We start from the raw sequence: 14,434 nt of genomic DNA on the forward strand, positions 1-14,434 counted from the left end.
CATGTCCAAGTAGTTGATGGAAGACTTAGGTGGGAGAATCCAGGTTAGAAAGATCCAACACAAGGCCAGTGCCACTGGTAATTTGTTCGACTCAAACAGCTGTGATTCTCCTGCACTCCCACAACCTACTTGCAGCAAACCCCCCTCCCCATTGGTCTCCCACACCCTCTCGTTCTCCTCGCCTCAAGTTACTTTACACACCAGGCCCCAAGGCCTTATCTGGCGACAGCAAACTCAGCTTTCTTGCACTCGCTCTCTCTCACCATCTCTTTTCACTGTTTACTGCATAATGACGTGCACGCTCATCCTCTATCTACTCCTTTAGTTGTGTTTTCCTAACACGCCTTGCAAACTAGCATCGCCTTCTCGTGCTTTCCTCAACAATATTCTCGTTAGAGATCTTATTTCCTTCTATTCATAGCGTTCTTTACTCCCATCAATCCCCTACTCCATTACATACCCTCTCTCTTATCCTCTCCCTTCTTACATTTCCTGGAGTCAGTGGAGTATGTGCTACAGGACATAGTAGAGGAATATGAGTGAAAGAAAGGATTACGTGGAAGGAGGGGGAAAGGTCGATTAAGCACTTGGACAACATATGAAAAATAAAATTAAGAGATGGAATGAGAAATAAAGAAAAACATAGACAGGAAAAAGAGTAACAGCAACGGGGAACGAGATGTGCCAACATTATTGGTCATGTTTGACCTTTTGCGCACCGTCATTCCATTTTCGTGGTGTTTGTTTCTGTTTCTCCCGACCATGTTTGTGTCTTTCTACCTTTACTTTTCTTTCCTTCTCTCCCCCAAACTCTTCTCCACTACCTACTAAGCCACAGGTCTGAATCCAACCCGAAGACAGCCAATAGCTTGCCAACGTCAGAATTACCCTAAAATAGCCACCCAGGCTGCAGTAGTATAAATGGGTGGGTTTGGGGGGGCATGTTTGGTGAGACCAAGGGAGGCAGAAGGGGTCGGAGCTTGGGAAGATAAGAAAAAGGTGCAACCAAGACAGCGCGATTGTAAGGATTCTTGTGGGTGTGAGGAATACCTGGGGAGATGAATAACGCCCATGTCAAGACCGCTGAAGAGGTTCAAGCCTATTTCGGAGTCGACCCAACCAAGGGTCTGTCCCTGGAACAGGTTGCCAGGCTACACGACAAGTATGGACCAAACGGTGAGAGGACAAGGGATGGGGTGACAAAGGGAAAAGACAAAAGCTTTGATGAGATGATATAATATAATAAGAGGACAGACTCTGTGAATCGGGCAGATAGAATAAGATCAATGGATATGAAGAGGAGTTCAGAGAAAATGGATGCTGATGAAGATGATAATACTGGATCTCGGCAATGAGAAGCATGATGATGAAGATGGATGTGATAACATTGAAAGAAATGGAGAATGGGATGAAGAAGAAGGATGTACTGAAGATGGACATGATGAAGTGTGTTGATAAAACTTCAGCAATGGAGCTGATGGGAATGAACATTGAAGATTATATCAATTGAGTGTTTTCAGAAGCAGCATGTGGACTCTGGTTTTCTGATGATTAGGAATAATCTATAGGTAGGAAGAAGGAATGTGAATGTTACTCGAGGGGATTACGTAAAACTGGGAAAACATCGATACATGGAGGAGAGGTGTATGGGGGGTCAAATGATGGAAAGACTGTTGAAAGAATTGAGATGGCTCATGGAGATTGTGAAAAATGAAGAAGAAGAATCTTTTCATTATCTAACCTCGTTGCCTGTCTCCCCTCTCCTTCCTTTTCTCCTGCAGAGCTTCCAGCCGAGGAAGGTGAGCTGGAGGTTGGTTTATGTGAGTGCAAAAGCTCGTTTAACCAGATTGCAGTGCTGTTAGGGAATTGGCCAATTGGATCCATCAATGGTGGAAGTAACCAACTCTGTGACTTACCTAGACATTAAAAACTGTGAAATAATGTTGTTTTAAATATGCACCTTGAAGCGTTGTAAACAAAATGATGGAAATAAAGTGAGAAAGGAAGAGTTAATTGGTTATATTGGATGATAATAGGAAAAGGAAGTGAGAAAAATCATTTGCATATGTTTATAGGAAAATCACTGTGGGAACTGGTTATTGAGCAATTTGAAGACCTCTTGGTCCGAATCCTGCTCCTAGCTGCTTGCATCTCTTTCGTAAGCGACGCAACTACAGCGCATGGCACCTGCACTCACTCACCGAGTTTCCAGTTCGCAGAACCTTTCAGACAAATCGCAGGCAGTACCCACATCTTACCCACAAGTCCTTGCTTTAAGTGCCTTCACTTTCCATCTTCTCAAATTTCCAAGTGCTCATCATATCTCGGTCTCAACTCTTCTCACATGACTTTGTTGCTTGCCAAGGCTGAAGCATTTGCCCACCCGCTTCCCTTCCCTTCTCTCCCCCTGTATTCCCCCTTACCCTGACAACTCCTCCAACCATTGGAATGCCTTAGCTTAGGACATAGTCTTACAGCTATATATATATATATATATTATATATATATATATAAAAACTCTCATGATCAAGTTGCATCTCGATTCACGAGCTCCCCGAGTTCCTTTACATTATCCCAACAACACATTCAAGATTCTCCATCATGATTCCTACTCTCCAAATTACCTCTTCAGCCTTCCTTGTCTTCCCTGCTCCCAAAACCTCAAACTTTGACAGTTCTCTCTTTTTCTCAGCTACAAATGCCTCACTTTATAAAGCTTTCACCTTTCATCCCCCACAATTCTTTAACCCTTGCCCCCATGTCAACCTCACCAAGTTTCATTTCCTGATCACTGTTTCATAAAGTTCATTTTGAAGGTTCCAAATTCCAGGCTTCTCGTGTTTATAACTCTTCTGTTTCCACATTAGGTTTTGGCATGGTTCGAAGAAGGAGAAGAGACTTTAACTGCATTTGTGGAACCATTTGTCATTCTGCTTATTCTCATTGCCAATGCAGTGGTTGGGGTCTGGCAGGTGAGTTACAGCTATTGAAATAGATTGAGATGGACATGGAGATCGATATCCACTAGAGGAATGCACCGAATGCCTTGGAGGCTCTCAAGTAATATTAGCTTGAGAGATGAGCTGTCTTCATGTTTATCACGTGTGCACACTGTACCTTTTCATGGACATCCCATCTCCGTATCCATGTCTTCCTTCCTCGATTGCCCAAATGCAATTCTCACTATTTCTTTGCACATTGTGACTCCATGTCCATGTTTTAAAATAAATGTTCAAACTATTAGCATCGTTTTATTTTCTAAAACCTTCCTTTTCTTGTCCCCTCTTATGTCAATCTAGGAGCGAAATGCAGAAGATGCGATAGAGGCATTGAAGGAATATGAACCAGAGATGGGAAAGGTGTACCGGCAGGACAGGAAGGCCGTGCAGCGCATCAAGGCCAAGGATCTCGTTCCTGGAGACCTGGTGGAGGTGTCAGGTGGGGAAATGCTGAGAAAGTGGGTGGGGGGAAGGTGGGGAGGGAGACGGTCATTAAGCAAGTGCAAGTGATAAAAGGCTTGAGATGAAGATTATGAATGAAGATAGGAAAAAAGATGGAGCATACAAACAGGAATTAACTGTGGGGTGCAAGAAAAGAGAGAAAGAGAAAGAAAGAATTCCTTTAATCAGCTGGGCACCCATAAATTGCGCATTTCAGTCTTCAATCCCAGAACCTCTCAGAATTGCAGGTATACAACCTAAAATACAGATATAGGATGGACAGAGATTGAGGTAGCCACACTAATAAAGAAAGAGGGAAAAAAGGAAAATATAACATAAGAAACAAAGAGTGAGGAGGAATACAGGAAATTCAAAACAGATGAATAAGAAAAACAATCATAATATGAAGGTATACTGTGTGTGTGTGTGTGTGTGTGTGTGTGTATGTGTGTGTGTGTGTGTGTGTGTGTGTATAGAAAGAAGAAGAACCACCGTTAGAGGCCATTTTTCCCCACATAGCAGGGGTTGGCCTTTTTTCGGGCACCGTGGTCCCCTTTTTGAAGCAATGTTTTATGGCCGGATGCCCTTCCTGCCGCCAACCCTGTTAGTCGCCTCTTGCGACAAACAGGGAATTACCAGTGAACTGGTACTCAATTTGCCGATCTCGGAAGGATGACAGGCTGAGTCAACCCCCCTGGTGTTAATTCAGCGATTGCCCGGGATTCAAACAAAGGATCCTCGGATCCCAAGCCGCACCCTAACCGCTAAGCCAACATCAGGCTCTCATATATATATATATATATGAGCTTTAGATTTAAGGTGACAGGAGATTGGTCAGAATTAGATGATAATGACATGAAAAAGACATAGTGTTACAATATTGGGAAGAAAGTGGGAAGCCACAGGGAGTATTGGGGATGCTAACTTTAAAAAAAGTACCATTTCAATAGATTGGGTGAAGGTTTGCTGGGGTCGTCACATGAGGATTGAGACACAGCATTAATTTGTAACTGATTAAACCAACTGGACAGTAACTAATGGGATGGGGAGGGGCGGTAGGGTGAAATCAAGCCAGATACATGAAGAAAAACAAATTCTGGAGGGTTTTAGAAAGAGGGCTTCGGAGGGCAACAAGAAGGGAAGAATAGAGAGGGAAGGGACGTAGAAGGATGCGGAGGGGAGGGGGGCGGTGGAAAGCAGAGAAGGTGTGCAATTCTCCTCCTGCTTCTGACACGTTTTTTTCCCCCCTCGTTTGCCCCCCAGCTCCCCTTGCAGTGAAATGCTGAGTGTAGATGGTCTTCTATTACCAAGTTATCCCTTACACATGTTGTCGTGATCGTAGCTGTGAAGGGCCATTAACGGGCAAGGTAGTTGAAGGATATCTATTGAAGGACTATCATGATGTTAGAACGGTTGAAACAACAAGGAAATAAAGAATTTGGTTAAAGAATTTTTTTCGATATTAAAATAACGGGCAACCTGTTACCGTACAAATCACAAAGCTAGAATGGCACTCGGTGGTAGTGCAAACATCCGCCAGGAAGAACAGTTTACATTGTGTGTCCAATAGGCCGGATCTGTATCCAGACCTTAACAAAAATCAAATTGGCTTATTCTTGCCACCTACCAAAATCATTCACTGCATTTTGTCATTACCCGTCCAAAACGTCTTGAGATTTCATGCTTTATATTGTTTCTGGCCCCATCTCTCAATTATGAAGAATCACTGAAAAAAATTAATTCTCATCCATATTCGGATCTTCCCCAAAATAGAATCAACTCGTCTTTGTCACATATCCAACCTGTCCAATTTTAAGATATCCTGCTCACAGCCAAACATCCAGTCAGAGAAACAGGGGTGAAAAAGTCTTCACACCCCTTGACTTTTTTTATATTTTGTTACGTTACAGCCTTTTGTTATGTTCAATGAATTAAAAATTGGTTAAATTGAGATTTGTTTTTGTCACTGATCAACGCACAATAATACATAATGTCAAAGTGGAATCTTTTTAAAGAAATTCTTACAAAATAATTTAAAATGAAAAGCTGAAATGTCTTGAGTCAATAAGTATTCAACCCCCTGAGTCAACACTTCATTGAAGCACCTTTGGCGGCAATTACAGCTTCGAATTTTCTTGGGTAGGTCTGTATCAGCTTTGCATGTCTGGATTTGGGGAGTTTCTCCCATTCTTCCTTGCAGATTTGCTCAAGCTCTGTCAAGTTGGATGGGGAGCGTCGGTGAGCATCTTAAGTCTTTCGATAGATTCTCAATGGGATTCAAGTCTGGGCTTTGGCTGGGCCACTCAAGGACTTTCACGTTCTTGTTCTGAAGCCATTCCAGTGTTGCTTTGGCTGCATGCTTGGAGTCATTGTCCTGTGGGAACATAAATCTTCGCCACAGTCTAAGGTCTTTTGCACTCTGAAGGAGGTTCTCCTTAAGGATTGCCTGTATATGGCTCCATTCGTTGTTTCTTCTATCCTTACAAGTCTCCCAGTCCCTGCTGCTGAAAAACATCTCCATAGCATGATGCTGCCACCACCATGCTTCACGGTATGGATGGTGATAAATGGGTGATGAGCTGTGTTTGGTTTTCACCAGACATATCGCTTTGCATTCAGACCAAAGAGGTCAATTATTGTCTCATCAGACCACAGAATATTTTGCCTCATGCTCTCAGTCTAACACGTGCCTTTCTGCAAACTCCAGGCATGCTGCCATGTGCCTTTTTCTCAGGAGTGGCTTCTGTCTGTCTGGCCACTCTCCCATAAAGCCTAGGTTTGTGAAGTGCTCAACAGCAGAGACTGTTGTCCTTCCAGAAGGTTATCCCATCTTAGCAAAGGAACTCTGTCGTTCTGTCATTGTGGTCATTGGCCACCTCGCTGACGAAGGTCCTTCTTGCCCGGTTGTTCAGTTTGTCAGACAGCCAGCTCTAAGAAGAGTCTGGGTAGTTCCATATTATTTCCATTTCCTAAAATGATGGAGCTCACTGTGCTCTTGGGAACTTTCAACACTCCAGAAATTGTTTTATACTCTTCCGCAGATCTATGTCTCCTCACAATTATATCTAGGAGTTCAACGGACAGTTCCTTGGACTTCATGATAGTGGTTTTGCTCTGACATGCACCGTCAACTGTGGGACCTTATATGGAAAGGCGTTTCTTTCTAAATCATGTATAGTCAATTGAATTGGCCACAGGTTGAATCCAATCAAGTTGAAGAGACATCTCAAGGATGATCAAAGGAAATTGGGTGCACCTGAGCTCAATTTGGAGTGTTATAGGAAAGGGGTTGAATACTTATTGACTCGACATTTCAGCTTTTCATCAACAAAAAATAAAAAATATAAAATTCCCACATATATATATATATATATATATATATATATATATATATATATATATATATATATATATATGTATATGTGCATATATGTAGATATATACAAAATATATATACAAAAGCGCCTTTTATTTCCTTTTTATTTGTTTAACTTTTTTATTTCATGAGATTTCTGACTTGATGGTGGCTACGACATCATCTTCTTGAAGGCTTAAGATCCAAGCCTGCTTTAATAAATCATAAGTTGAATACAAAGTGAAGCCAAAGTACTGTAGAAACCTTAGTGCCAATGTGGGTTTTTGAGGGAATACACTTCTAATTCCTCTTTTCATTTTCCTGCTACAAATAATCCTGGAAATATTTTAAATCTATAAAACAAATATTTGAATCCATATTTCCCGAGAAAGAACAGCCAGCCATTCTTGTGACCGAATCCTTCAGAAGGCATTACCTATGCAAACTCAAATGATTGTGTCCATCCTGATATGGGAAATTGACACGTAAACCTAAAACCTCTACATATCATGATCCCATTCGGATCTGAAGGGAACTTCAAATAATGTGCAGATAACATTTGTTAACTTACTTAATATTTTTAGCTATACTGTTTTTGATTACTATATATATATATATATATATATATATATATATATATACATATATATATATATATACAGACTTGGCATTTAATATGGATTTTTTTTTTTTCTTGACTTGGGTTTACTTTATTAACTCAGTATATCAATCTGGTGAGTTTCTTTTACACTTTGGTGATTTATTTGTTAAAAGAACCATGTCACTGATTGTCTGTCGCAGCAAGAAGTCAACAACAGGATTATATCACAGGTGGCGTGGCAAAATGTACGGACAGGTGCATTTGATGATTGGCTTCACAGTCGGGTATACAAGGGTTGTTGCGTTCTGTATTAGTGGAAAACAACTCCTGCACGTCTCCAAAAGTTATTGCCGCTTCCTCTGGAGATGGTCCGTCAACTCGACGATGCTGTTTGTCATGGAGTGGTGGCTTTACGAAATTACGGCATGAAACAGCGTGCTATTGCTCGGCAGTATGGCATCACTCAAGGTCAGGTGTCAAAGATCCTGAAACTAAATGCTCAGAGGGGTGTCCCTACTCCCATACCGAGGCCAGGACGTCCACGCAGAACCACAAGGAGGGATGATCGCAGCTGCACCGGTTAGTCCACAATGGCAGTACCAAGTCAGCTAATCGGCTTAGGGATGAGTGGCAGCAACTAACAAATGTGCCTGTATCCAGAAGGCTAGTCAACCAACGACTGGTTCAAGCAGGCTATCGTGCCAGGCATCCCTTGAGAAAGCCACGCCTGACAAGAGAACACTGCCAGCGCCGATTGCAGTGGGCCAGAGAGCACAGTCAATGGCAGCCAGGACACTGGAATCACGTGATCTTCAGTGACGAGTCTAGATTTCTGGTCTATCGTCAAGATGGCCGTGTCCGAGTGCGCAGACAAGTGCAGGAAGCCTACAACAAAGATTGTATAGTGCCAAGAGTCCAAGCTGGAGGTGGTGGGGTGACCGTTTGGGCTGCTTTTCATGCAGGGGGCAAAACTGACCTGGTTGTTCTGAATGGAAACCTGAACCAGTTCAAGTACAGGGCCATTCTGGAAGAAACATTGCTTCCAATTGCTCGTGCAGCCTTTCGAGGAAACTTTGTCTGCCAAGATGACAATGCACGGCCTCATCGTGCTCGCATGATCCAACACTTTCTTGCTGACCGTGGTGTAGAGCATATGGAGTGGCCTGCCATGTCCCCGGATATGAATCCGATGGAGAACTTGTGGGCAGAATTAACGCGTCAAATCGACCACTTGGACCAGCAGCCGACCTCTGTGCGTGAATTGCAGGAGGCTATTGTCACTGCATGGCAAGCGATTCCTGTCCAAACCTTGGCAAATCTCGTGAACAGCATGCCTTAACGTGTACGTGCTCTCCTGAATGCTCGTGGGGGTTACACGAAGTACTGAACTGTAATTTTACTGTCCGTAATCCCAGTCGTAATTTAGCTTTTGTTTTTGTTCAAAAAAAAATTGGCTAATGTGCAAAATAAAGAGATACTTCTGGAAAACGTACAGAAGTTTAACACAGTACTGTCCATGAATTGAGTTCGATATCAGTTTACATCACTTTCAAGGATTAATTTATTTGTTTCGAAATGTCAAATGTGGTTTTTGTTTCTTTTAAAGGTCACATTAACAAAATCTAGAATAAATTCGACATAATTCCAATGAACTTTTGGTTCTAAGACATCTTGAAAAGTAAGTTCACCCACACAAAAAAAATATTCCATATTAAATGCCAAGTCTGTATATATATATACAGACTTGGCATTTAGTATGGAATATTTTTTATTGTGGGGGTGAACTTACTTTTCAAGTTGACTTAGAACCAAAAGTTCATTGGAATTATGTTGAAATTATTCTAGATTTTGTTAATGTGACCTTTAAAAGAAACAAAAACCACATTTGACATTTCGAAGCAAATAAATTGATCCTTGAAAGTGATGAAAAGTGATATTGAACTCAATTCACGGACAGTACTGTGTTAAACTTCTGTACGTTCTCCAGAAGTATTTCTTTATTTTGCACATTAGCCAAAATTTTTTTAAACAAAAACAAAAGTTAAATTACAACTGGGATTACGGACAGTAAAATTACAGTTCAGTACGTCGTGTAACCCCCACGAGCATTCAGGAGAGCACGTACACGTTTAGGCATGCTGTTCACGAGATTTGCCAAGGTTTGGACAGGAATCGCTTGCCATGCAGTGACAATAGCCTGCTGCAATTCACGCACAGAGGTAGGCTACTGGTCCAAGTGGTCGATTTGACGGGTTAATTCTGCCCACAAGTTCTCTATCGGATTCATATCCGTGGACATGGCAGGCCACTCCATATGCTCTACACCACGGTCAGCAAGAAAGTGTTGGATAATGCGAGCACGATGAGGCCATGCATTATCATCTTGGAAGACAAAGTTTCCTCGAAAGGCTACACGAGCAAATGGAAGCAATGTTTCTTCCAGAATGGCCCTGTACTTGAACTGGTTCAGGTTTCCATTCAGAACAACCAGGTCAGTTTTGCCCCCTGCATGAAAAGCAGCCCAAACGTCACCCCACCACCTCCAGCTTGGACTCTTGGCACTATACAATGTTCGTCGTAGGCTTCATGCACTTGTCTGCACACTCGGACATGGCCATCTTGACGATAGACCAGAAATCAAGACTCGGCACTGAAGATCATGTGATTCCAGTGTCCTGGCTGCCATTGACAGTGCTCTCTGGCCCACTGCAATCGGCGCTGGCGGTGTTGTCTTGTCAGGCGTGGCTTTCTCAGGGGACGCCTGGCACGACAGCCTGCTTGAACCAGTCGTTTGTTGACGAGCCTTCTGGATACAGGCACATTGTCAGTTGCTGCCACTCAGCCCAAAGCCGATTAGCTGACTTGGTATGGCCATTGCGGACTAACCGGTGCAGCTGGCTATCATCCCTCCTTGTGGTTCTGCGGGGACGTCCTGGCCTCGATATTGGAGGAGGGACACCCCTCTGAGCATTTCGTTTCGGGATCTTTGACACCTGACCTTGAGTGATGCCATACTGCCGAGCAATAGCACACTGTTTCATGCCGGAATTTCGTAAAGCCACCACTCCATGACAAACAGCATTGTCCAATTGACGGACCATCTCCAGAGGAAGCGGTAATAACTTTTGTAGACGTGCAGCAGTTGTTTTCCACTAATACAGAACGCAACAACCCTTATATACCCGATTGTGAAGCCAATCGTCAAATGTACCTGTCCGTACATTTTGTCACGCCACCTGTGATATAATCCTGTTATTGACTTCTTGCTGCGACAGACAAACAGTGACATGGTTCTTTCAACAAAGAAATCACCGAAGCGTAAAAGAAACTCACCAGATTGATATTCTGAGTTCAGAAAGGAAACCCAAGTCAAGAAAAAAAAAAATTCCATATTAAATGCCAAGTCTGTATATATATATACACTACCGGTCAAAAGTTTTAGAACACCTCAGTTTTTCCAGTTTTTATTGAAATTTATGCAGTTTAATGTCTCAATGCACTCTGGAATTGAACATAGAACAAATAAACAATCGGAGATAAAAAAAGAAATCATGGAATCATTTTGTTTAACAAAATTTAATTCAAATTTTTGACTCAGCAGAGTAGCCACCTTTTGCAGATATAACCGCCGAACACACTCGTGGCAATTTTTCTTCAATGGAAATCAAATATTGTTCGGGAATTTCTTCCCAACACTGTTGCAGAAGTTCCCACAAATGTGTTGCACTTATAGGTTGCTTTGCTTTCACCCTTCTGTCCAGTTCATCCCAAACCAGCTCAATGGGGTTTAAGTTTGGAGACAGTGCTGGCCATTCCATGATTTGAAGCCTGCCGTCTTGTTCTTGTCCTCGAAGGTAGTTTTGACATAGCCTGGAGGTGTGTTTGGGGTCATTATCTTGCTGTAGGATGAACCCCTGACCAACTAGGTGTATACCTGAGGGTATTGCATGGTGCTGCAAAATGCTGTGGTTGCCCTTTTGGTTCAGGGTGCCAGTCACTCTGTGCAAGTCGCCGACTCTGGATCCAGCAAAAGAGCCCCAGACCATCACGCTTCCTCCTCCATGTTTGACAGTTGGTGTCACACACTGAGGAACCATCCTTTCACCTACTCGACGGCGTACAATAATCCTGCGTGATGAACCAAAGATTTCAAATTTTGATTAATCGGTCCAAAAGACCTTCTTCCAGTCTTCAGTAGTCCACTGGCGGTTCTTCATGGCCCAGGCAAGCCTCTTTTTCTTATTTTGCCATCTTAGCAATGGTTTTCTTACTACCACTCGACCTGTCAAACCTGCAGCTCGAAGTCTTCTCTTCACAGTTGAAACTGAGATTTGCTTACTTCGACCAGTGTTAAGCTGTGCTTGAAGCTGTTGTCCTGTGAGCCGCCTATCACGCAAGCTGTTGACTCTCAGAAACTTGTCTTCTGATTCTGTTGTGGCTTTGGGTCTGCCAGACCTCTTCCTGTCAGAGTTTCCTCCAGTTTCCAAGTGCCTTTTGATGGTGTAGGAAAATGTACTCACTGACACCTTGGCTTTCTTTGCAATTTCTCTAAAGGAAAGACGTACACTTTTAAGGGTTATAATGGTCTGTCTGTCTTCCTGCTACCTTTGTACCATTTCAGGTTATTCACTGGACTTGAATTGCTTAAATTTCAATAAAAACTGGAAAAATTGAGGTGTTCTAAAACTTTTGACCGGTAGTGTATATGTGTGTATATGTGTGTGTGTATATATATATATATATATATATATATATATATATATATATATATATATATATATATATATACATATTTTTGTCACTGGGTTATAGAGGTTGATATCTCAGAGGTTGATGTGCGATCAACTGCTATTACACGGTAAACCAATTGAGGTTCCTTGGTGTATTCACATCACATGTGAAGTAGCATCTTCGGCTTTGACGATGAATCATAACAAAAACAATGTACAGTAATATAATTTAATTAATCACGAAAGCATTGACTTTTCACACTTATAAGAATATTAATAGATGTAAACTGTGCTTATGTCCACAATGTCCATCTCCTTTGCTTTCTCTGCAGTTGGAGACAAAGTCCCCGCAGACATCCGTCTCACACACATCTTGTCAACAACGATACGTGTAGATCAATCCATCCTCACTGGTGAGATGTGTCTGATAATGGACCTGCATGTTTATGTGTTTGTCTCAAGACCGATTTGTTTGTCTGGTTTAGCTTATGTCTTTTATTGCACGTGTTCTAGTATCGGTGTTTTTTGTGCGTCTATTTGAAGGTTATTGGATGAGAAAGACTTGACAATGGAAGTGAAGTTTTGTGCAGACAAAGATGCAAAGAAACATCATTCATGAAACTTTAAGGAATAAGTCGTTTGTAGTTGTAAATGTACAAAAAAACACATCTCTGCATTTAAAGAAAATGGGCCAGACATAGCACACTTACCTTCGGTCAGGAATTGAACCCAGACTTGAAATTCCAGACTTTTAAACTGTTGGATCAGTGTTTCACAGCAGAGCATTGCATCACAATAATGTCATCCATCGGGCGAACATTAAGCTGGCTGACCCATCTGCTAGCATTAGTTGGTGGACGTAATTTCTGGTAGTCAATCGCAATTTTGTGCCTTGACCTACAGGAGGCACTGCATCAGAAGATTCAGTGCCAGGACCGCAGCCCTGAGAATATGGTGCACACCTGCTAGCCAAAGTCACACACAAAACCAACTTAATTATCATTTGATATCCATCCGAATTTGGGACATTGAATACAACAGCAAGGAAGTCTTAAAAGCATGGGTTTAGGGATGGACGATAAACTATACATTCCGTCTGCTGGTGGACTTCAGTTGGTGTTTCAGTTAATTTAACTTGTTTGGTTTAATTTAACTTGTTTAGTTTTAGTTTAATTGCTAACTTTAGTTTTAGTTGAATTGGTGGACTTTAAAGATCCCACGGTGTCCTTCGTGAAGAGTTGGCGAGCTATCGCTGGCACCATGAACGCATGAACAAGTTACAAATTCATGCCCTAACCTTAGTCCTTGCCAGCCGGTTCGTGAAAGACTTGAGCTAAGCTTTCCCTGGTCACGTGGGAATAATTGTGGCCTTTGAAGAAGAAGAAGAGTAAATTAAAATGCTCTTGGAGAAACACAGGGTGCATATTGAAAAATTCCCAAACGCTATAATGCATTCACTTTCAATCGATGTACTAAATATTTGTGTTTATTCATTAAAAAAAAAATGCACCATTCAAAAGCAATTACTGCTTCAGTGATTTTCATAGGTGTTTGAGGAAGGCAGCCATGTCTTATTCATGCTTAGTTGAAATGCACATGATGTCAAGCATTTGAAAACAACACCGCAATACGAAGGAGGGATCCAAGTATTTCAAGCCTTCAATGTATTTACGATATCCATTTTTAAAATACTTTATCCTTCTTTTATCACGTTATCAAAAAGATCTTTCGAAATATTTAACATATTTTATTCTTCTTCTTCCTCTTCTTCAGCAAAAGTAATACATCATCCTCAGAGAAATTTGCAGGAAGCAGAATACATTTCCTAACAACTCCACAAACAGTGCACTTTATGTTTGAAATTGGTCGTGTCCTTCTGAAAAGGTACACGAAACCACAGTTTCTCTGCATGTGTGTGCGATCATATTTACCTGTCTCTCTCGCCCGACCCTAGGAGAGTCTGTGTCCATCATCAAACACACAGAGGCCGTCCCCGATCCACGAGCTGTTAACCAGGACAAGAAAAACATGCTGTTTTCGGTAAATTTCTTCATCACATAAATCGAGAGATAAAGCAATTGATTCAAACATTATTATTATTATTATTATAATTATTCAAATTCATCAAAGCAAGTGAGGCCTATATATATATATATATATATATATATATATATATATATATATATATATATATATATATATATATATATATATATATAGTGTATATATATATATAGTGTATATATATATATATATATATATATATATATCCAAATATATGTGCAGTTCTCCAGCTTTCAATGAGCGC

The 14,434-nt window shown here is 41.5% G+C and overlaps 1 protein-coding gene across 1 annotated transcript in view; it reads left to right on the forward strand.

Moving 5' to 3' along the window:
- The first annotated feature begins 211 nt into the window (after positions 1-211).
- Positions 212-14,434, forward strand: part of LOC137423638 (sarcoplasmic/endoplasmic reticulum calcium ATPase 1) — a 44,821-nt gene continuing 30,598 nt past the window's right edge. The window contains exons 1-7 of the mRNA XM_068110990.2: positions 212-1,176; positions 1,782-1,799; positions 2,076-2,158; positions 2,868-2,972; positions 3,300-3,438; positions 12,459-12,539; positions 14,081-14,166. Of these exons, the coding sequence (XP_067967091.2) occupies positions 1,059-1,176; positions 1,782-1,799; positions 2,076-2,158; positions 2,868-2,972; positions 3,300-3,438; positions 12,459-12,539; positions 14,081-14,166 (630 nt within the window). The 5' untranslated portion in view covers positions 212-1,058. The remainder of the gene's footprint in view (positions 1,177-1,781; positions 1,800-2,075; positions 2,159-2,867; positions 2,973-3,299; positions 3,439-12,458; positions 12,540-14,080; positions 14,167-14,434) is intronic.

This window comes from Myxine glutinosa, chromosome 3 (genome assembly GCF_964187855.1).
Source record: "Myxine glutinosa chromosome 3, kmMyxGlut1.1, whole genome shotgun sequence".
NCBI classification, from domain to species: Eukaryota; Metazoa; Chordata; class Myxini; order Myxiniformes; family Myxinidae; genus Myxine; species Myxine glutinosa.